The following is a 21772-nucleotide window of genomic DNA, read 5'->3' as shown; positions in this document are numbered from 1 at the left end:
AAGGCCTTCAAAATCACAGCTATTTTCGTGTAGAGTGATAAAGCACTGATGGGATCGGAAGTTAGGGAGCATCTTCACACTGAATTTAACAGCAAATAAAAGGCCTTCCTTTGCTAGAAGGACTGCATTATCTTTCCCACTATAGGCGTAAATGCAGTGTTCTATGCAAGTCTACTTAAACTTCACGTGCTCTCTACTGATCAAATAACTCCAAGATAGTTATACTAGACTCATCTGACGGTTGTTCAGGCCACATAGGCTATGTGAACTTTAATCCTCACAAATGGATCTGTGTTTGCAACCATCTCTGGTTTTTATCTATATTTAATTTTTTTAGCATAGCACATGTAGCCAAATATATTCTTTTCATACATTTTTTTATAATGAATAAATATAATTTAGCATTATCTTAACAATAATAAAAGTATTAGCATTACTAAAACATAAACAATAATATAACATGGTTTCCACAAAAATATTAAGCACCCCAACTGTTTTCAACATTGAAAATAATAAGAAATGTTTCTTGAGCAGCAATAATAATTGATATAATAAATAATAATATAATATAAATATAAATAATAATATAATAATTTCTGAAGGATCATGTGACACTAAAGACTGGATTAATGACAAAGCCGTTAGATGACAAGCCTGGCTGCAACCTTTATCCAAAAAGGCGTAACGGCTAATGCTGGTACGCAGGAAGTCATAATGTTATTTCTATAATGCCTAACAAGTTTTAGGTCTGGGCGATATGACAATATATAAAACAATGAGTATACACGTTTTAGATCTACCTATATTGTATTTGTAGTGTTGTCTAGCAGATAAAGCGTTCACAGGCTTTGCTTTATGTTTTTCCCCGGCGTCAAAATCAGATAAACAAAAAACACGATTCCTGGCCACGTCAATGTCCATGAACCACTGGGTCTTTGGTGAGTTGTAAGGAACACTATCGAGTTCAATTGCCTTTAATTTAAGAAGATAATTGTTTGTTTTACTCCCATATATGCAAATCCCCCTACTAAAGCCAGTCATGTTGCAGGACGTTTTGTTAGGCTGAGGGGGCGTTCTGGCGGGAAAGTGATGTCAATGCATAACCTCTATATGAGATACATATACGAGCTCACCTCAGGAGATCCCATTTTATAAATTGCACTCTATGCTCAGAGCGCACAGAGGTGTTCATTAAGCAAACTTGTTAGGCGCTTAATTACCAAAATCTTCCTGCAGGCCTCTTGCCAGCAATGAGTGCACTGCGTTTTAGGGGCCGTAAACAGGCCCGTCCTGAATGAATACAATCTGCCTCTAGCTAAGAATCACTTTAGGAGAGCCTGTGTAAATCACATCTAAACTGCTGCAATGATGGCTGCATAGATTGTCCGTCTGCAAGACAATGAGGACTCTAATACGGTAAATTGGTTGAGGAATCAGACCCGGAGCTCTGGCAGTAGCCAGCAGGGAGAGAGTTTGGGAATTTCTGCAGCAGAAAATTGCATTGTGAGTTACAGTAATAGCCTTTTGGAGTTCAGTGGTAATTGTGTGCGGGTCCAGCCTAACTGTGAGACTAAAGCCTTGTGGCGTAGAGGAACAATACGAAATGAGCTGCCATGGCGACTCTATAGTACCCACAGGAGACAATGATATACAGTTGAACTGAACATTAGATCTCATATCTAATTTAAAATGGAATGAGGCCACAACCAAATAGTGGAAGGATAGTTAATTCACTTCCCCCTTCCTCTCCCTTACAAAAATCAATTATTTATTTTATGGGTGGGAAGGATTTATGAGAAATTGTAATATAAAGATGTGAATTACAAGTTAGTTCTTTCTGGGCGTCCTTTTGAGCGTTGACTTCTCATTCAAAGAGAGGGATATAGAGAGGGTTTAAAACAGAGTTGCCCAATCCTGGAGATCGACCTTCCTGCAAAGTTCAGCTCCAACCCTGATCAAACACACTTGAACGTCACATGAACAAATAGGAAAACAGGACTTGTTTCATCCGCTTGTCAGAAAAAGTGTCAATGGCTGTACGAACTGGTGATATCTATGGACTTATAAGGAAATCAGCTAACTTAGATAGTTATTTTTAAAATATCTAAATGTTATTGAGAAGAAGAATAATAAAAAAACTTATAGATATCAATTTGCATATGTGAAGGACATCGGTTGCTCGCTCATTTGAAGGTATCTTGAGTAAATCGGCTCTATATTTAACAAAGCACATACAAAAGACCTGTTTTACCGAATGAGAAAGTTTGTTGTGCATAACCCCCGTTAGGATCTTCAGGAACTGAATCTGCAGGTAGGTAGATCTCCAAGAATAGGATGGGGACCCCTCGCTGTGTCTGAAATCGCCCCCCGTACCCTCAAATAGGAGGGTATATTTGAGGGGACAGCAGTGGTGTCCGAAACTAGTGCACTCATTCAATCCCACAATCCACCGCAATAACGAGTGTACAACTTATGTACCTACAATCCCATTGGTTCAAATTGGATAGGATAATCATTAACTGACAATTTGGAGAGACCCAATTTCACGGGAGGACCCGATTTGTCATGACAACGGCAGATTAGAACTCATTGAGCAATCCAGTCATTATACAGATCAGTGAATAAAACACATCAAATCTATATATTTTAAAGATGCAGTAAGTACTTCTTGACAGCCAGCGGTTGAAATGGGCACTGCAGTCTAAATTTAAAATACCGGAGACGGTTGTTTCCCCCGCACCCTCCTCCTCAGACTCGACATTCACGCGGGTTGCCAGATTGAGGACAGGCAACATGAACGAGTGCAAATAACAATGGAAGGCGACAAGCCTTCAAGTTGATCAATTCATTTAAACACATTTTAATATGCCTCTTGTCATAGAGCTTTTTAGATGGATGCCGAGGCTTTTTAGGTCGGTTACAATCGGCGATCTCTGAACCAGTTTGTTTGCTGGCTTCTAAGGCTGCAATACACTGTTTTCTGCCAACTATGTGTGAATACACAGACCAAAACAAAAACAGACATTCCCACACGGAACGCATATTTCAAAGTACAACAACTGTCCGTAGCATTGTTTTGCGGAGAAACAATTATGTGAACTTTTTTTTAATGCTTTAAAAAAGCAGTTTAACATAATGGGCCCTATTTTAATGATCTGAAATGCAAGTATCAAACGCAAAACGCAAGTAACTTTGTGGGCGGATCTCGGCGCTGTTGCTATTATACCGGCGGGATAAATGACTCTTGCGCCCGAGGCAAATCTAAAATGGGTTGGTCTGAAGTAGCTACATTACTCATAGGTGTGGTTTGGGCGTAACGTGAAATAAGCCAATCAGAGCGTCATCTCACATTCCCTTTAAGAGCAGGCGTGTTTGTTCCATGGCGGATTACTATTATAACGGCAGATTTGCCAGGCGCACGCAACTTTCATGATGATGGTAAAAGTGATTTCGCAGTCTTCAGAATTTTGTTTCTTGGTTCTTGACGGACAACCCACTTTGTCAGATGTTCTTATATACCTATGTGTCTTGTGCCAATTCCTCTGGTGGAATTGTTTTCTGAAACTGCAAAATAGCACCAGGGAGCGTTTGCGCCGGAACACGCCTCCTATTTTCGCTGAACTGCTCCCGCGAGCGCAAGTTCATTCCCTAATTTACCGACGTGCGTCTGTGGAGGGAAAAGTCTGCTGTGCGTCGGGTGCAAAATAGGAATGATACTGTACATGTGTCGGTGTACAAGTAATTTGCGCTGGGGCTGGGTGCAAGATAGGGCCCAATGTCTACTTTACTTAATATATGCGTTTTATATTAAGTAAAGTTTTACTTTAATATGTATTTTAATGCTAATTACAGAGTATCGTCACATCATAGCAAGTTGAGTCTCCTGTGCGCTAGTGTGAGGAGCGTTTTGTGTAGCTGTCCATAAACAGCGTTCCAAATCATTAAACTAATGAGATTTCAGTGCAGTTAGGATGCTCCCTTAAAAGGTAGCGGCCTATGTAGGCCGTAGACAGGGCGGCAGCTAAATATGTTTTAAAACGGAGCTTTCTTAATGTAGAAAGCAACCGAAGTTTCCAATTTAATAGGGTGTGACATAGCGGTTAAGTGATCAAATAATCTCAAACAATCACAGAAATGTCTCACGCAGCTCTGTGCCCAGTGTCATGGAGAGTGTGTGCTTTGAGAAGTGCTGACAAAAGGTGATTTTTCACCCAGAAGGCCAGCAGCAGATCTGCGGTAATTAAGGTTCTATAATGCACCTTGAAAGTGAATGAGTGCCATGCTAGTAGGCAGCCATTACTAAAGCTTTTCGCAACCCATGTCAAGGGCTGCTCACACTCTCTTTTTCTCTGGGCCAGACAAAAGGCTCGTTTTCACGTTAAGTAGTAAACATAGAAAAACTGTGCTTTCACTCAGCCTCACACAAAATCAGCACATTAGATCAGATTCAACTATTTTGGCTTCACTTATGGTGTGACTGGAACTTTTAATGGTTTGTTTTCAGTTAACACCTTCTTTTAAAGCCATCACAAGCAGGTTTATTTAATCAAACCAAATGTAAATCTCGGGGGTGAGTCCCAATTCACATACTATCCATTCTGCAAAGGCCACCTTGAATTTTCATCCTGGTTCAGGCTGGATGCTGGTGCACCTTAAATGTACTTTTAAATTGAAATTACTGGCTGTATAGGAGGTCCAAAAGTCTGAAACCACATGGAAAATCTATTTCAACCTGAAAATAAAATGAAATTCATCTTAATTCTTAAATCTTTTCATTCAAATCGTGATGCTGATAATATCCTTTGTATGATTTTTTTATTTTTTTATTACTGCACAACAAATATTTTCACAAGTTGTCTCAGACCAGTGTTATTTTAACTTTATTTATATAATATTTGTCACGGGTGGCTGTACAAAGCGCAAAAAGACGAAGGAAATCAGCAAAAACTGTCTATTATCCAGTAAATCCAACAGGCAAGAAAAACTCAGGAAATAATGGCGCTTTTCCACTACACAGTACCAGCTCGCCTCGCCTCGCCTCGCCTCGACTCGACTCGACTCGCCTCGCCTTTGTTTGGTTTTCCACTGTGTAAAAGTTGTACCGGTACCTGCTTCCAGGTACTTTTTTTCATATCACCTTCAGCGAGGTTCTAAGCGAGCTGAGGCGATACTAAAATATGACGTGAAACACGGCAGACTGCTGATTGGTCAGAGAGAATCGTCACTATTCACTGCGTCATCATTGCACGCGCCAGACGGAGTATCCTGAATAACCCCGGCATTTTTAAATAGTTTTGCCAGAGATTGCGTGATATACCCATTACTAATATTATGTAAAACAGCATACACTCGATTTCCTCCATTGTCCTGTGTGTGTGGGTAGCGGGTAGCGCTATGACGACCAGGTACTATTGTGGAGGTACTATCTGCAATGGAAAACGGAGCGAAACGCGAGCCGAGCCGAGTCGAGTCGGTACTGGTAATGGAAAAGCGCCATATGATAATACAAGCACGTAATATATATATATATATATATATATATATATATATATATATATATATATATATATATATATATATATATATATATATATTTACACACAGTATTTCTTATTATTTCAGTTTTACCTTTAGTAATTGTAGTACTTAAAACATTTTTTTATTTCAGTTAGTTGCCATGGCACCATTTCTAATTTTCATTTTTAAAGTTTAGGTTAATAATATTTACATTTTATTTTATTTTATTTCAGCCTTTTTTTTCAGCCTTCCAACAAAATTTTTAGTTACCAATAACAACACTTTACTATTTTAACACTTTACTACTACTATTTACTATACACTATACAAGAGTATCCTTTACTATTGGAAGCACAGTGTGTACTTTCTACACTCAGATGACAGAATTAATTGTGTACATAGTAATTAACTGGCATTAAACACTGGACTTTACAAAAATGCTGGTGCTTACCGGCGTATTCAGGGTCCACATGAGGAGGATAGAAACGGAAGTTGATGAAGAAGGGAATAGGCACACCGAATTTGAACCACTCCACCACATAGGGAGTCTGCTGGCCGTTTAGGGGATGGCTCACGTCACATCCCAAAACAACGCTCTCTCCTGCACGGGCCGTCACAAACTGGGGCTCCTCTCTAACTCCGTAGGCACCTGGACACAAAAAAACACACACATTAATTCAGCACAGTAAGTATATTTGTCCATAAAAACTATACCCAAAGTGAGGTGTCAAACAGCTCATTGTCCTATTAAGCAAACATTTTGTGTGAAGACTTGGATAGTTTCCCAAATGCTGGTGAAAGTTCTCAGGTAATTATTAGTTAAAAGGAACGGCCAAGCACATAATGAGATGACAAGAGGCTTATCCACGTACCTCATTGATCTCAGCTAATTCACACTTGGATGGGTTTTACAATAGAAGGGCCAGAGTTTTAAGCAATCAATGCACAAGCACGTCACATGCCCATGGGTGACCTATCGGAACGGTAAAGGTCATTGTACCTGCCTCAGCAGAAAATATATCGGGGGAATGGATTTTCTTCAGCTAGCTCTACCACAGCCTTTGAGCACTCTCTCCTCTATCAGAGTTAGCATGGCTTCAGCGCCTCAATGAAGGAGAAAATCACCTCCGGGATAAAAGGACCTGCTGACGGTGCATTCTCCACCATGGAGACACTGTATAGAAAACTAAGTTATTCAGTAACAGTAAAATTTTAGGAAAAGTAGGTTACAAAAACACAGCTCTCTAACTTTCAGAACATGCTTTAACTACATACTGAATAATACTTTTATTTAGCAAGGATGCATTACATTGATCTCAAGTGACCGTAAAGACGTGTATAACATTACAAAAGATTTATATTTCAAATAAATGCTTTTGAATTTTATATAAAATAAGTAAATGTATTACGGTTTCCACAAAAATATTAAGTAACTGTTTTCAACAGTGATTGAAATGTTAGACATGTTTCTTAAGCAGCAAATCAGCATATTCAAATGATTTCTGAAGGATCATGTGACACTGAAGACTCAAGAAATGATGCAGAAAATTCATGAATGAATTACATTTGAAAATATATTATGACGTTTTTTTTATATATATATATTTCACAATACAGCTGTTTTACTGTATTTTGATCAAACAGCCTTGTTGAGCATTAGACATCTTTCAAACACACCCAAACTTTTGAACAGTAGCTTAGATCTGAAGGCATAGAAATAACCCTTATGAAAAATGAGTGGTTAACAAAACCAACCGTTATCCCCTATAATCTACACCTCCAGTGTGACGCATTGCTGACTGTATCGAACTGAGCAAAACATTAAAACAATTCAAACCAATAGCTCAAGACACTGATTTGTGAGTTGTTCATTCATAAATCAGACTATACTTGAGCGTACATTGGTTATTGCATACCATACGATCAGCAAGGGCAAATAAAGATGTGCTGCCCAATTACTTTGTATTATTTCAAATTGTCCAGTTTTTTTGTAAAAGATTCGGTATTCAATCAAAAATTGCAGCGCAGGAAACACATTTTTTGTTGTTTGGTCTACATTTGCAAAAAAAATGCAGATGTTCCAAAACTGTATATGCAACTAAATATTGTTTAAACCACACATTTCCAGTATTTAAGAAAAATTATTTTCTTACATTTTCAACCAAATTCGTATGCAGCAGTGATTTTATTTACCAGTTAAATCAGCTTTATCCAGTGGAAGAGTTAATCCACTTTGTTTGACTTAGCTCACAGAGCTTTCGGACTGAAACAGTGCAGATTTAATCAAATTACTCCTAAAGTAGAGCTGGACCCTCCAGTCACGGACCTGGACCCTGAAATCCGCTCTACTATTGTGAGTGCCGAAGACTGCAAATCACCACAAAGAGAGCAGCTTAGCTTTAATGAGAGACCAACAGGGTGCATGCATACCCATAAACTCACTACAATCTGCACATGACCAGCCCAGAGCAGGTTCACAAAGAGCATTTCAGCAAGCCATAAATTTGGGTCAGGGAGTCCCATGTTTAGCCTTGTTAGAATGGCCTAATTGTCATCTTATGTCATGATTCCTGTCTTGTGTGGACTTTTGTTATTTCCTGTTCTGTCCCATGTTTTGTAGTCCTTTGTAGTTTTTCTTGTTTATTAGTCTCCCCAGGTGTTTCTAATTAGCCACGCCCCCTTGTTATCTAGTTTAGCTTGTTTGCCTCTGTATTTAAACCCTGTGTCTTGTGTTAGTGTTTGTGGGTTCTTGTCTTTGTAATGCTGTTTGTTCTGTTCCCGAGTTTAAGTCTGTCTAGTTATGAGTTTATTTATTAAAGCTGTTGCATGTAGATCCTGCTTTCTCCTTTGATTTAGCCTGCTTCATTACAGAAGAACCCACCAACACTAACACAAGACACAGGGTTTAAATACAGAGGCAAACAAGCTAAACTAGATAACAAGGGGGCGTGGCTAATTAGAAACACCTGGGGAGACTAATAAACAAGAAAAACTACAAAGGACTACAAAACATGGGACAGAACAGGAAATAACAAAAGTCCACACAAGACAAGGGGAACACAAGACAGGAATCATGACATCTTGTAACACTTCTGCCCAGTCAGACTGTACATACTGTAATATATATGTTGCAAGATCAAGAGTTAGGCTATATTGCACATTCGAATCTCACATAATTAACACTGGATACTTTGAATCAGAATTAGACGAATGTTCTACTTTTATTTTTAGTGTTCTAAATATATTTATCACTGCGGGGCACCAGTCTAACATTTGTATTCTACAGATAATTTGATAGCACCAGTTGGGAGATGAAAAATGTAAGGACAGAAACCAAAAACAATGGTAATATATTGTATTTAACAAATAATTCACATCCGCGAGTACCTAGCACTGAGCTCCCAGCTTGACCTTGATTGATTAGTCCGTTCTAATAATTGGCCCGCCCTGCACAGTTGACGCTGTTTCGTTCCGTATTGGGACTGCACTGGAGTGTTTGTCGATGTTTCGAATAGTAGGCTACGCAACTGAAATGGCTGCATTAATCAAATAGAGTTTTGGTGCATTCACGCCATGTCCGTAATTACGAGATTCTGACTTGTAAACAGCATTTACGTCCTCGTAGAACTAGTAATTACAGCTTGTAATTTTCCGAGAACAACTAGGCTACATTTTCCGAGAGCTCCGAATTGCGGATTCATTTTGGTATTGATACCTGTACTAGTGTTGTCCAAGGACGTAGAATGTCACAGGTTGTCGTGTGTGTGTGTGTGTGTGTGTGTGTGTGTGTGTGTGTGTGTGTGTGTGTGTGTGTGAACATGGAATGAATGCAAGATTTGTATTTGCACCGTTGCGACTTATAACAGAATTTAGGAGGATTTTGAAAATAATAATTAGTCGTATTACAATGAATCAAACCGTACTCAAAATTCAGGTTTCATGATTATGTTTGCATCATTTAGTAAAAAATCCATAACCCCAATAAATCGAACGAGAATGTTATGTCGAATGCCATAGCAATTTTCACACCCTACTTCTATGAATGACATATTATAGGCTATGCTTTGTTAAGAAATCTCCAGTTATGTAGCTCAAAGAAGGGCTTAAAACAGCCCGCAAATGACTGTATGGCAAGCAGGAAACATGAGGATTAAAGGTGCTGGACCCTAGTATCCGCTCAACTCATGTGACCACTCTCCCCTTAATCCACTTGTGTCTGCTTTCACTCCCAAAGGCACAACAAAGACACATGACCCTTTCAACGCATATAAACACACCCATCACTCACACCACACATTTACACTGCATTATATGGGTCCTTGGTGATCCGAATGGGGCGGATATATGTGTTGTATATCAGTGGTTGAGCACTAAACTCAAATGTTATGTTTCAGAGAACCTTTAAAGAAGAAAACGAAATAAATTACTACAAAACAATATATATATATATATATATATATATATATATATATATATATATATATATATATATATATATATATATATATATATATATATATATTAATTAATTTTTAAACATGAAACTAAACAAAATGTTTTAGCAGTCTATGCTTATAATAGTCTTACCAGGAAATCAAGGACGAAACTCCAGCAGCATCCCTCTAAGGATCCCTATTCAAATGAGGGAATTACTAGTCCCTGGTAAATTATTCATTGTTGGAAAACGCAACATTTGTACAGAAGACAGTCTAATTACATCAAATATTTACAGGGATAAAAAATTATCCTGATTTCAAAGATTCAAAATTAGAAATGTGTGGCATTTAGTCCATGTCTGTTTCCATGCTATATATCCTGTCTTATATCTTGAACATCGCTGATTTGTTTTTGAATAAATATTCATAAAAGACATTTTGTGGAAAAAAAATATATATTTTTGTGTTTATATAAAAAAAAGTGTCATACCAAGGAAGTCAATGGTAATCAAAACTGTTTGATTACAAACGTTCTTCAAAATATCCTATATGTTTAGCAGAAAGAAAGAAAAACTCAAACAGATATGAACCAGCTGATTAAGGGTGATGAAGTCATGACAGAAATAAAACTAATTCCTGTGAACTATCCCTTTAAAGGATTAGTCACCCCAAAATAAAATGTATGTCATTAATTACTCACCCTCATGTCGTTCCAAACCCCTAAGACATTTTTTCATCTTCGAAACACAAATGAAGATCATTTTAATCAAATCTATTTACAAAAAAATCAATTTACAAAATATTAATCTCCGAAGCACATTCACGCAACAACATCTGCTCTCGCGCAAACACAACACGCATGCGTCCTGGTGCTCATGAATGCGTGTTGTCAGTCTTACGGGAAAGACTTAAATGGGTGGTATAATGCCCCTTGTCACAAGATGTAAAATAAGTTTCTGATGTCCCAAGAGTGTGTATGTGAAGTTTTAGCTCAAAATACCCCACAGATAATTTTTTATAGCATGTTAAATTTGTCCCTTTTTGAGGGTGTTCAAAAAGTGTATTTTTGTGTGTGTCCCTTTAAATGCAAATAAGCTGCTGCTCCCGGGACAGAGGGCGGAGCTTCAACAGCTCGTGTGTGTTTTCGGTTATAACTAAGAATGTTTCCATAACGTTCCCATTAAGTTATAAAAACGTTATTTCTGAATGGTTTAAGAAGACTCAAAAGTACCTCGTTTTTTAGACGCTATATTAACGTTGTTTCTTGGTTATAATAATATTACTACAAGAACGTTTTTTGAAAACTTTGAGAGAACTTTCAGAGAACATTAGCCAATGTTCTGGGAACGTTCCCTGTTAGCTGGGCTAGCAGCTCCGGTTACCTCACGCAGACACGCACTAAAATGTCAGAAACTGTTGTGCCTTTTATGTTCAAACCAAAGTCGGACAATGATGGAGACACTCGAGAAGAAGTGACAACATGTAAAGATGGATGCTGAGCAGACTCACAAATGTGCTCTACTACAACAACTCATACTCTTCTCAACACTGCCTCACCCCCTTTGTTGCTTGCGTGTTCCCAGGGGCTGGGTTTATGTCAATTTTAGGGTTTGTGATCACTATCCCGGGAGGAAGCTCGTGTAGTCCCTACCAGCCATTTGTTTGTGGTCCTTAAAAAGCGATTTCTGTAAAAGAAAAAATATCTCCCTTTGCTTTGAACTTTGATCATCGTAACTTTGCAGATGTTGTTTATGCTCAAACAGCAACATTACACACTAACTAAAGTTAGAAAAGTGAAATCATACTCAACCACCCCTTTAACATCTTTAAGCCCGGTGTACACTATACGATTTATAATAGTCCTTTACGATTGTTGCTTGTCAGACTGTATGAACATGATCCCTGCTGTAAGCCATGTCACACTGTGTGATCTCAGCTGTCCTTAATGTCAAGTACAGCAGTCAAGACGCATTAAAAACAGATGCACGCATCATTCATCCATGATACGTTCTGTGATGTGAGCTGCATTTACAGTATACATTCGGGATAGAAATGGTGGCTGGCTAGCAAACAAAACAATCTCTAATGTTCATTTTGATCATGGCTTCTTTTGAAAAGAAAACTGGGGGGAAAATATGAAGACGATGTGTGTGGAGCAAGTGGTAGGGTGTTGTTGTCTCACTAATCGCGTCTTCAAGTTCTGAGCTCCTACTGTTTTTTAATAGATGATTGTCATAGGAGAAGCCACACTACGAGCCAGAATTTCGTTGAAGGTAAAATTTGATCGCAATGGTCATTAATTGGCTGTTGGTGAACATGTCAAACTAACAAAGACTTTGGATTATTGCCTAGGATCTTTTAGGATCTCAGACGGCCAAATCGTGGCCAAAATCAGGAAGGACATGAGGGTTAGTAATTAGTGACAGACATTTTTGGGTAAACTAACCCTTTAAGAAATGCTTTTCATTATAAATTTGTCACAGCTAATTAAAGCATCTGATCTTATTCCCTCAATGCTGGTTCCACACAAAACATTGATATCAAACATTACAGAATCAGACTATAAACCAACTGTAAACCTTTAAAATCCATGAATGAGTCGACTCAAAGGGGAGCTCTCAGCAGTGTGAATCTCTCCCTTTCTAAGACACAAACAGCAAGCTGAATGGTATAAAGCTCAGACAATCCAGAATTTAAAACCCTTTTCACCAGCAGATGGAATTATCCATTATCAGGATGAATAAACTAATGCCAAAATGTTGGAAGCAGATGAGTAAATTTGTTTATATTCATCATAATTAGATGCAGTTATACAGATTACATCGTGCTCACTAATGGCATAAACTAATACTATATGATAGCAATTACTCGGCACATCAGCAGCAAAACCGTCCATCCCTGGGATCAAGCGTAATCTGTGCGCCAAGAGGCAGCGTTAGTCTCCCTGCCAACAGGGACATTGGGACACATCATGAATAGGCAATCAAATGGAGAACAGAGCAGAGGTGGGTTCTCAAGGACACTAACCCACTCGGCTGCACAGGCCACTGACAAATCTGTAATTGAATGCCAGCCTGTACATGATGAAGGTCACTTCTCAGAGAGCAATGTGTCAGAGCTGGCCAAAGAAAGCAACACATGTCGTGAGGATGAGTGACCTGGGTGAAAAACGTCAGTGCAAGTGAGTGTGGTGGACATATATTTTCGAACTGACCTCACTGATGCTCTAGGGTTTGAAAAAGAGCAAATTCTCGAATCCATGTTCTTCCAGCATCTACTGGAAAGCCTTTTCACATGCGTGGAAGCTGTTATAGCAGCAAAATGAAGACTAGGCTAACTCTCAATGCGGCTCATATTTTGTGAATCAGGTGAACTCTAAACATTAGGGGAATGTTAAATAGTCAAGAGCATTTTGAGGTAACGTTATGGTTGAATTGAAGCAAAATAGACTCAGTATTGCATGATAAAAGTAATAGTGCCCTCTCCATGACTCAAGAACAAAAGAAAAAGTTAGCAGATGAAATAAGAGACCTCTGGGACACCAGATGGCCGCTTTGCTCAATGGAAACACAAGCCGCCATCACTGTAACAGGGTCGTAGGTGTCTATCTGACGGAGCGCATCGCAAACTCATCGCCGTGGCCCATCTGGAGGATGGTGTCTCTGAACTTACCAATCTGTTCCTAGCCTTAGCATGGAGTTGATGGCAACGTATTGTAAAGATCTCCAACTAGGTACTGGTTTAGAAATACTTTGATCATGAATAACAATGCTTGAGTAGGAAAAATTTAAAATTCCAAAAATAAAGGAATTCGCTCAACAGTAAGATTTTTTTCCTACTGGCCCAGTCACTTGCCCTGATAACATTTTTTAAAATGAATATATATTAAACTAAATTATTAAATAGCAAGATGTGTAACGCAATAAATGCCCAAGTAACAGTTCCTTTAACTGGGCCCTAATTCCCTAAAACTGTACCCGAAGCCACCAGGCCATCTTTATTTCGACATACAATCTCAGTAAATCAATAAAGCTAATAAAGAGCTCAAATACAGAAGGAACGCAGGCAGAGGCAGGTACACAGAGTTTAAGGACGTACACCACGCACCAGACGTGAGGATGCCTGGAATGTTGAAATGGCATTTGATTACAGTTACGCTTAAAACTGATGACAGCGGAGGAAGAAATGCACATTCTCAGCAGGAAATCTTGAGGAAAACAAAAGCAAAGCATCAGCATCTTTTTTCCACATTACACTGAGGTACGATAAGATCAGAAAGCATGACGACACACCCACCACACGGTACAATGCGAGAGGTATTCTTAATAAGACGTCATCTAAAACATGATGAATAATGAAGCCGGCCGATTCGGCGCACAATACCTGTCCTCCACTGTGGAGTTCTCCGCTATAAAGTAGCTACGCCTGAGGGAAAGTGAGAGCCGAAGATAGTAAAGTGTCCCTGAGGGAGAAACGGAGATTTTTGTGCTTGCTATCTCCTAAACACAAAGCCATCAGAGTAATATTTCACAGGAACAATTCGAAGAGATATGTGGTGGAAAATTAGCCCAATGCAACAAATAGCTAATGCATCAGTATATGAGAGCTCATTTTAATGAGGAGATTCTCCATAGCAGTGCGCAGTCGAGTACAAAGGGCTCTTCTAATGTAGTGCATTGTGAAGTCCAGTATGTCTGAGCGGACTGTTGAATATTTCATGGCGGTGAGGGAAAGGGCACGAGCCGTACCGACGGAGCCCCAGCTGATGGAGGACTGGAAGGAGACAGACTGTACAGACTGTAAGGTGAAACTGGGAGAGGATGTAGGCAGCGGCATGGCAGTGTGCCCAACTTTAGCAGGAGCTACTGTCTCAGCTCGGCCTAAAACACCACTACATCTCACAAGGGCTGACAGCAGCACTGTGCCTTTACTGATTGACCCGTACAGGCTGAGAGTGGACGCCTATAGATATCTCACTGCTTTTTCAACATTGTAAGAAACGTCTGCAACAAAAAAAATGTTTAGTCATCGGTTGCATATATATATACATACTGTATGTATATGAACGGCCTTAAAAGAGGAAATTATGGCATAGAGGACCCCTGCTGCTGACCCTCATGACTGTCAAGGTCAATTGGTCTTTTAAAATATAGGCCAACATATTTTGATATGTTTAGGTTGTAAAATGTCATGTATTGTGACTTCCTAAAAACGTAATGATATATATGAGTTAGTAACTCATGACATTTGAAAAAAAAATAAAAAATTGGATGTCACCATCCATGCTCTTGAGCCATTCCAGGCCATGTTACCCACCCTAGAATCACTGATACACAGTAGGCGTGTGAAGACGCAACCCAGGATCTCAGTAAGTCGTCAGTTTTCATTCTCCCTGAACTGGGACAAGTGGTTGCACTCAACGGTCAGAAGGCTGCAGGTCAGACAAATACTGCTTGGCAAGGTAAGGGGGAAGGGAGCTTTGCCAGAGGTGTCCATTACCGACAATCTGCAAACTGTGCCAAGAGCTGCTCTTCGCAGCTTTATTAAGATGGAGACTGTCGCTGGCCCTGCTTATTGTAATTCTCTGTGGCTTCAATGCAGAGGATGATGCTTGGTGGGGAAAATATACTCTTTGCTTACCACCATTACTCCCCTTTTCTGATAAACTGAGTTGAGAATCCAGCTGAATGGTATGAGTTGGCTTCTTTTTTTTACCATTATATGACCATAAATGGACACTTTATCTGATAGTATATCTGATATTAACTTAATGCAGTGAGTAATATAGCTGTTTGTGAATGTAAAAGCTCTGCAAAGTTTTAAAGATCAGAGTGCTCAACAAATAAAGTTATTGTTTCCTAAATGAAGGAATCGATTCTGAACTGCTGAATTGAGTCGTCAGATATTCCAGTCTCACTTTCTGACTGTTACATATCTATGTAACAATCTAAAAAATGTGCCTAATGCCAGAATATGGTCTTCATTGGCTGCCCACGAACAATGTCTAACCGGCCCTCAAACACTTGTAGCTGAGGCCTGGAAGAGTTTGGTTCGTGTTGTCGACATGTTGAGAAGATGCTGTTTTCAGCACTAAGAATCCACTTTGCATGGCACTTTTCAGGCACTTCAAAAGGATAAGGATTCACGCTGGAATTGATACAGAAAAACCGACGCCATTATTCGTATCACACACAGTGAATCAAGTGCTGTGGAAGTTTCCGGAGCAGAAATTCAGATAATAGGTGTTTCGCTTCCAACACACGCTGTAAGTGGTAGACCAATCACAACAGACTGGGCCATATGACCAATCAGAGCAGAGTAGTCTTGCGGGAAGGAGGGGTTTAGAGAGACTGAATCTTTGAACTAACGATTTTCAGACTCTTTGAGTAATGAGGTGATGTGCAATGTATATTGAAGCCACAATATGTAATTTTTTTTCGCCGCTAGGGGTCGCTAACCTCTTATAATAACAAAGGCGTAGGTTTATGACGCAGTGACAAGCTGAATGATGGGACTTGCTGTCAAGCTGATGGATCTAATAATGTTAATGGATGAGTGAAAACATTCATGTTTTTTAACATTACAGTGGAATGAAGCAGGTCGTGATTGCTGATAATAGACAGATATCACACACGAGTCCCGCGGATATAAAGGAAAAAGGATATTTAATTCTACCGAACTACCCGCAAGTGCTGAATAACTACTCGCACAAGTCAGTTTATTTGACAAATTAAACTTGTGAGGTAACGCAGCGCTGTTTCACTTGGTCTAACGTTACACTATCATACTAAACAGCATTTGAGTGTGTAGAAAGTTATAATGTTATTCTATGTGTTAGTTCGTTTGCTATATGAAACTAGCAGCTACTAGTAAGTTAGATCAACATAAGAATAACATACAGATCATATTCTAACATTTCATCATGTTGAGCAATATAACATTGATTTGTTTTATGTACATTTGCTCACCTGTCTAATAAAGTATGTGCAAGAGCGGTGTAGCTGTCAAGTCGTGACTTGTGAAGCTCTGTCAAGTCCAAGTTTGTCACGGACATGGAGCTCTCTGCATCTCGAAAACGCCACGCCGATATTGAGCCTCATTTTAGTTCTCCTTTTTTGTCCCAAAGTCTGCTTCCCATGGTCCATAATGTTTGAACGAAATAAGAACAGCGTACCGCTAAACTTTACGCACTACGCAGTTGTCCACGTCTGTTGCCATGGTTACGTCGTGCTATGGCAGTATGAGCGGAAACCGAGGATAGCGCGGATATTGGGTCATTGACAGGCGACATTTTTTGCCTGAAATAAATAATTTCTCTGAAATAAAAAATCTTTGGAGACTTTTTGGATATTGTAAGTATATAACTGCAGGAAATATATCACACTGTGCAAGTGATTTTTGGATATTTTATTACAAAATTCTTACATATTTTAGAAGAGAAAATGAAAGTTTTTTTTTTTTTTTTTTTACTTTCGATGCATATAAACCTATTGTAGGAGACCTCCAAAACAAAACTAGGAACCTTCAAAATAGCATAATGGGCCCTTTAAATGTATAGTTGCCTTTTTTATGATTTAACACCCTTCTAAAGGTTCTAAAGATGTTTAAATTACTCAGAGAAATATTTTAGGATCACTAGGCTGAATTGTACATTCAGACTTTTAGTATCTAGTATCTAGTTTACTACAGTACTGTATTTCTTGTATTGTTCAGATAACCAAAATTGATGATACTATAACTTTTGCCATTACATTTCCTCACAGGAACCTCAAGAACTTCATTGGTCTGATTAGATCATTTCTTCCTTGACTGCCTAAGCTTTTGTTGAAGCACATAATCTCTTCCAACATCTCATGAGTCTCAAATGGGTTTCTCGCTCTCTCAAATAAACCTTTGTCTTTGACTTTTTGTGACTCAGTCTCAAATATGAAACTGATTTTTTTTTGTCTTGAAGCAAACAAAGCAATTCGACAGACTTTTATAGATCAGGCCTATGTTTGGGCAGCAGTATCATTTTGTCAATCAGAGAAACTCAAAGCAATGAGTTGTGCTTTTCTCAAGCCCTAATTTATGCCACTTGTAAGCTAACATTGTCTCATTACAGTGTGCTTGACGCTCCCTAAATGACAGCTTCAAAATGGCTGAATGTTGGATTTGGGAGACAGGAAACAGACTATGACTACTATTTCATAGAGTACATAAAATTGCAGACAGAAAGCTCTCAGACATGCATCAAGGCCTGGGGGTTTTCCCAGTTATTTTTCATGTTGCAACCCACAACAACTAATACCTGATTTTATTCACTGCACTTTCCAAGTGGTGGCACTGAACTGTATAAATATTTGCCATTTATAACTTTGCAATGCATTATATACTTTATACGTTTGACTCGAAGACATAGTTAAATAATTATATTTTAGACTTTATTTTTTAAATGCTGTTGTGTGATAGGCTAAAGAAATGTATTTTAATTCTGCTTTTGCAAATGTCAATTACAAATTTAACTTCATAATTTAAAATACTGAATGTTTAATTAGTCAATCACTGTAGCTCACCAGTTTCCCCCTCAATTAAAGGGGGAAATAGCCCCTCCCATTGGCCAAATATGGAAATGCAAGGTTAAGTCAGTCCATTCGACAACAAATAAGGGCTTCAAATATAAGAAATATATACGAGAAATTGTATAATATCATTGAAAAACGCGGTACAAGCTACCGAAATGATCATGGACATCGTTTCTTCCAAAATATAGCCTACACGCATGTGTTTTGAGTCTGCGATTGAGCATTTATTATCATAATACACAAAACTGAGCATATATATCCCTGTGTAAACAGGCACGACAGACTGTAGTAGCCCAGACAATCGCAGCATGTCTCCATTCAGTGCTGCACGCCCCTTTTCAACACTAACTGCAATTCTGAACCGCATTTCATCTGTGATATTGTGTATTAACGTCTCGAATCTCACAATAAATCATGGATGATCAATGCACAAACGCTCTTTATGGTACACACACACACACACACACACACGAAAAGCATTTGTAATCATAGGAGCATCAATCGATTGAAACAGCGACCTACACGCCTTCAATTGTCTCGCTCATTGCCCTAATATGAAATGATGCAAATACTATAAAAAGCATGAGCGGTTGAATAGCAAGTTTTATACCAATTAAATGGATATATTTGATGATATCAATTTTTTTTATTAATTGTCATACATGTAGCTCAGCTGGTAAAGCATGGCACTAGTAACGGGTTCGATCCCAGAAAACGCACATAGCCTATTCCGATTAAATATATAGCTTGATATATAAAAGCATAAATAAAGGTGCAATTTAACGCATCTGTTAAAATCAAACGCCTATGTGCATTTCCTTAAATGATGCAGAATAAAAATACTGCACTTCAACTCACCTTGAGCTGCCGTTCCTCGGGTGCTGAAAACACTTGCTATCAAAGTGGCCACATACCAAATCATAGTACTATTGCCGACCAGGAATAATAGCTCAAAGTGCCCCTTTCAATAAATCTCTCATATTCAATTTCCTCCGTTTCCAGTCTGATACCCTGCTTAACATATCCTGTGCTCTCCTCTCTCAGCTTTTTCCTTCATTTTTTCCCCTGCCCGTCCTTCCTATGGCATCCTCCCCCGAAGAGACAGAGCACCTGCACCAGCGCCTTTATGGAAGACGGAGATGTTCCGAAGTGCAAAGTGAAACCAAGTGTGGGAATGTAGCCATTGGGTCCGCCCCCGCTGCACTCTGATTGGCCAGTGCCAGGCGCTCTGGGGCGTGTATTGGTTAATCATCCGCCCCCTGGTAGTAAAATGGCATGGCAGATGCTCTTATTCAAGGTGAGTTGGAGTGTGCTGGTGTAGTACAACTGCTGCAGTATCATGCGCATTAACAGAAACCAAAGTCCGCACCTCTTTGGATCTTCTCTATTGTGTGTCTTTTTGAATGGCACATACAGTATGATGTTCCTCTGGGTCTATGCGGATATGGACGAGACTGTAATAGTGCGTGTGGGTTTTATTGAGCTTTGACCCGTGTAGTTTTAAATTCAGCCTCTAATGCCCCTGCAAACTTCACTTGTGCATGCTCATTTCCTCTCAGGCGTGACATTTTGATTCTGATGGAAAGGGTGCATCAACATTAGCTACACACACTAAAGCAAAGGGTGTGGCAACCAATAGCATCAGTCTTTAGATGTGTTACAATAGCATCATTTTGAATTTTTACATCATTCATTTTTCTGTTTACTGCATATTCTCTCTATACTTTCACGAATAGGGAACTAAAAGTGGCCGAAAGTCTCTAAAAATATATTTATTTTTAATTTTGTTGTTGTTTGTTGGCCACATCAGAAGGTCAGACCTTTTTATTATTTTAATATGACCTTTTTTACTTACTATTCGTTTGATATGATGCTTGTGCAGCCCTATGTTTGAGGGATTGTGCTATTTTCGCATATATTGTGCACTAAATTTTAAGATAAACACAAAAATGTGTTGATATTATTTATCTGGTTTCCCACCATGCACCCATAGATTTTAAATAATCTTATTTCTTGGTTGTCAAAAAAGCAGCTAAAAAAAACGCTAAAGCTAGGGAAACAAATGTTCATTATTATATAATAAAAAAAAAAATACTACAGAAATGTCAAAAATTATTATATTAGGTATATTTTATGTATGATATTATTTTATTAATCATATCTAATAGGTCTCACAAAAGAAAAGAAAAACAGAGAGACAGATTTGTGCTTTTAATGCTTTAAGACACATGGAAAGAAACATTAAAGGGATAGTTGTCATAATTTACTCACCCCCAAGTTGATGGACCCCATTGACTTCCATAGTATTTTTTTCCCCTCCATACTATGGAAGTCAATTGGGTCCATCAACTTTAGGGTGAGTAAATGATGACAGAATTTTCATTTTTGGTTGAACTAACCCTTTTAACAGTCTCTGTAGTGATGTTCCAGGCTGAGAAAATATACATGATTTTATGATTATGGTCTTTAGACAACATAATCAAACAATAATTCCAATTCATGCCGGTCATCAAATCATGACATCATTAATCATCAGGACCCATATTTTAGTTTTGATCTCAGTCTTGTCCTTGCCAATGTCAAGTTTTCTATTGTCAGGGGACACTGACTGCAGGGAGAGAGTTAACAACCCACTTACCATTTTTAAGCTGAACCAAAACTTTATGTACAGACAGAATGTAAACTTTTATTTTCAGAGACAGTTGTCCTTTGTGGTCTGCTCAGCCCACAAGGAAACACAATTGTCCCATGAGAAAGCAATTATCTAGTATAATGAATGCTTTGAACCAGAAAATACAGACTATAAACTGCCCTCTCTATGCTTGTGTTTGACAATCATTCTGCTTGGAGGCACCACACAAATCTACATGTGAGCCTTAACTGCACATCAGATTAATCACTCCTAATTGCTGCGGTTTATTCCACAATGTGAAGATTATATATATTTGCCACAAACAAGTAACAATTTTTAGAAAATCCATCATAATATATCTATATAGATTTTAAAAAATGATTGCTTGTGTCTCTATTTTTGTAAGTCAATCATCCCTCAATCATACTCTCATAACATAAAAATAAGGATAATTCTTAATCTTAAAATAGAAAAGTTCTCTGTTTTCAAAGTCAGTTGCCATTTAGATGACTGTTGTAGGTTTATGTTCCAAACCATCTGAAAAAAATATTGGTATTCAATCAGAAATGGTGTTATGAATAGTACTGACAGCGATAGAACTATATAATTTGAACCATGCAAAT

General features: G+C 38.5%; 1 protein-coding gene across 1 annotated transcript in view; it reads right to left on the bottom strand.

Annotated features, from left to right (window-relative positions):
- The window catches only part of igsf9ba (immunoglobulin superfamily, member 9Ba), a gene marked incomplete at its 5' end in the record, with an annotated part of 61595 nt that extends 42156 nt beyond the window's left edge, over positions 1 to 19439 (bottom strand). The window contains 2 exons of the mRNA XM_079609316.1: positions 5969 to 6166; positions 19376 to 19439. Of these exons, the coding sequence (XP_079465442.1) occupies positions 5969 to 6166; positions 19376 to 19439 (262 nt within the window). The remainder of the gene's footprint in view (positions 1 to 5968; positions 6167 to 19375) is intronic.
- Between the last annotated feature and the right edge of the window lie 2333 nt (positions 19440 to 21772).

The sequence above is a fragment of the Phoxinus phoxinus genome, assembly GCF_949152265.1.
Source record: "Phoxinus phoxinus genome assembly, chromosome: 4".
Lineage (NCBI taxonomy): Eukaryota > Metazoa > Chordata > Actinopteri > Cypriniformes > Leuciscidae > Phoxinus > Phoxinus phoxinus.
This window is presented reverse-complemented; position numbering and strand designations above follow the sequence as displayed.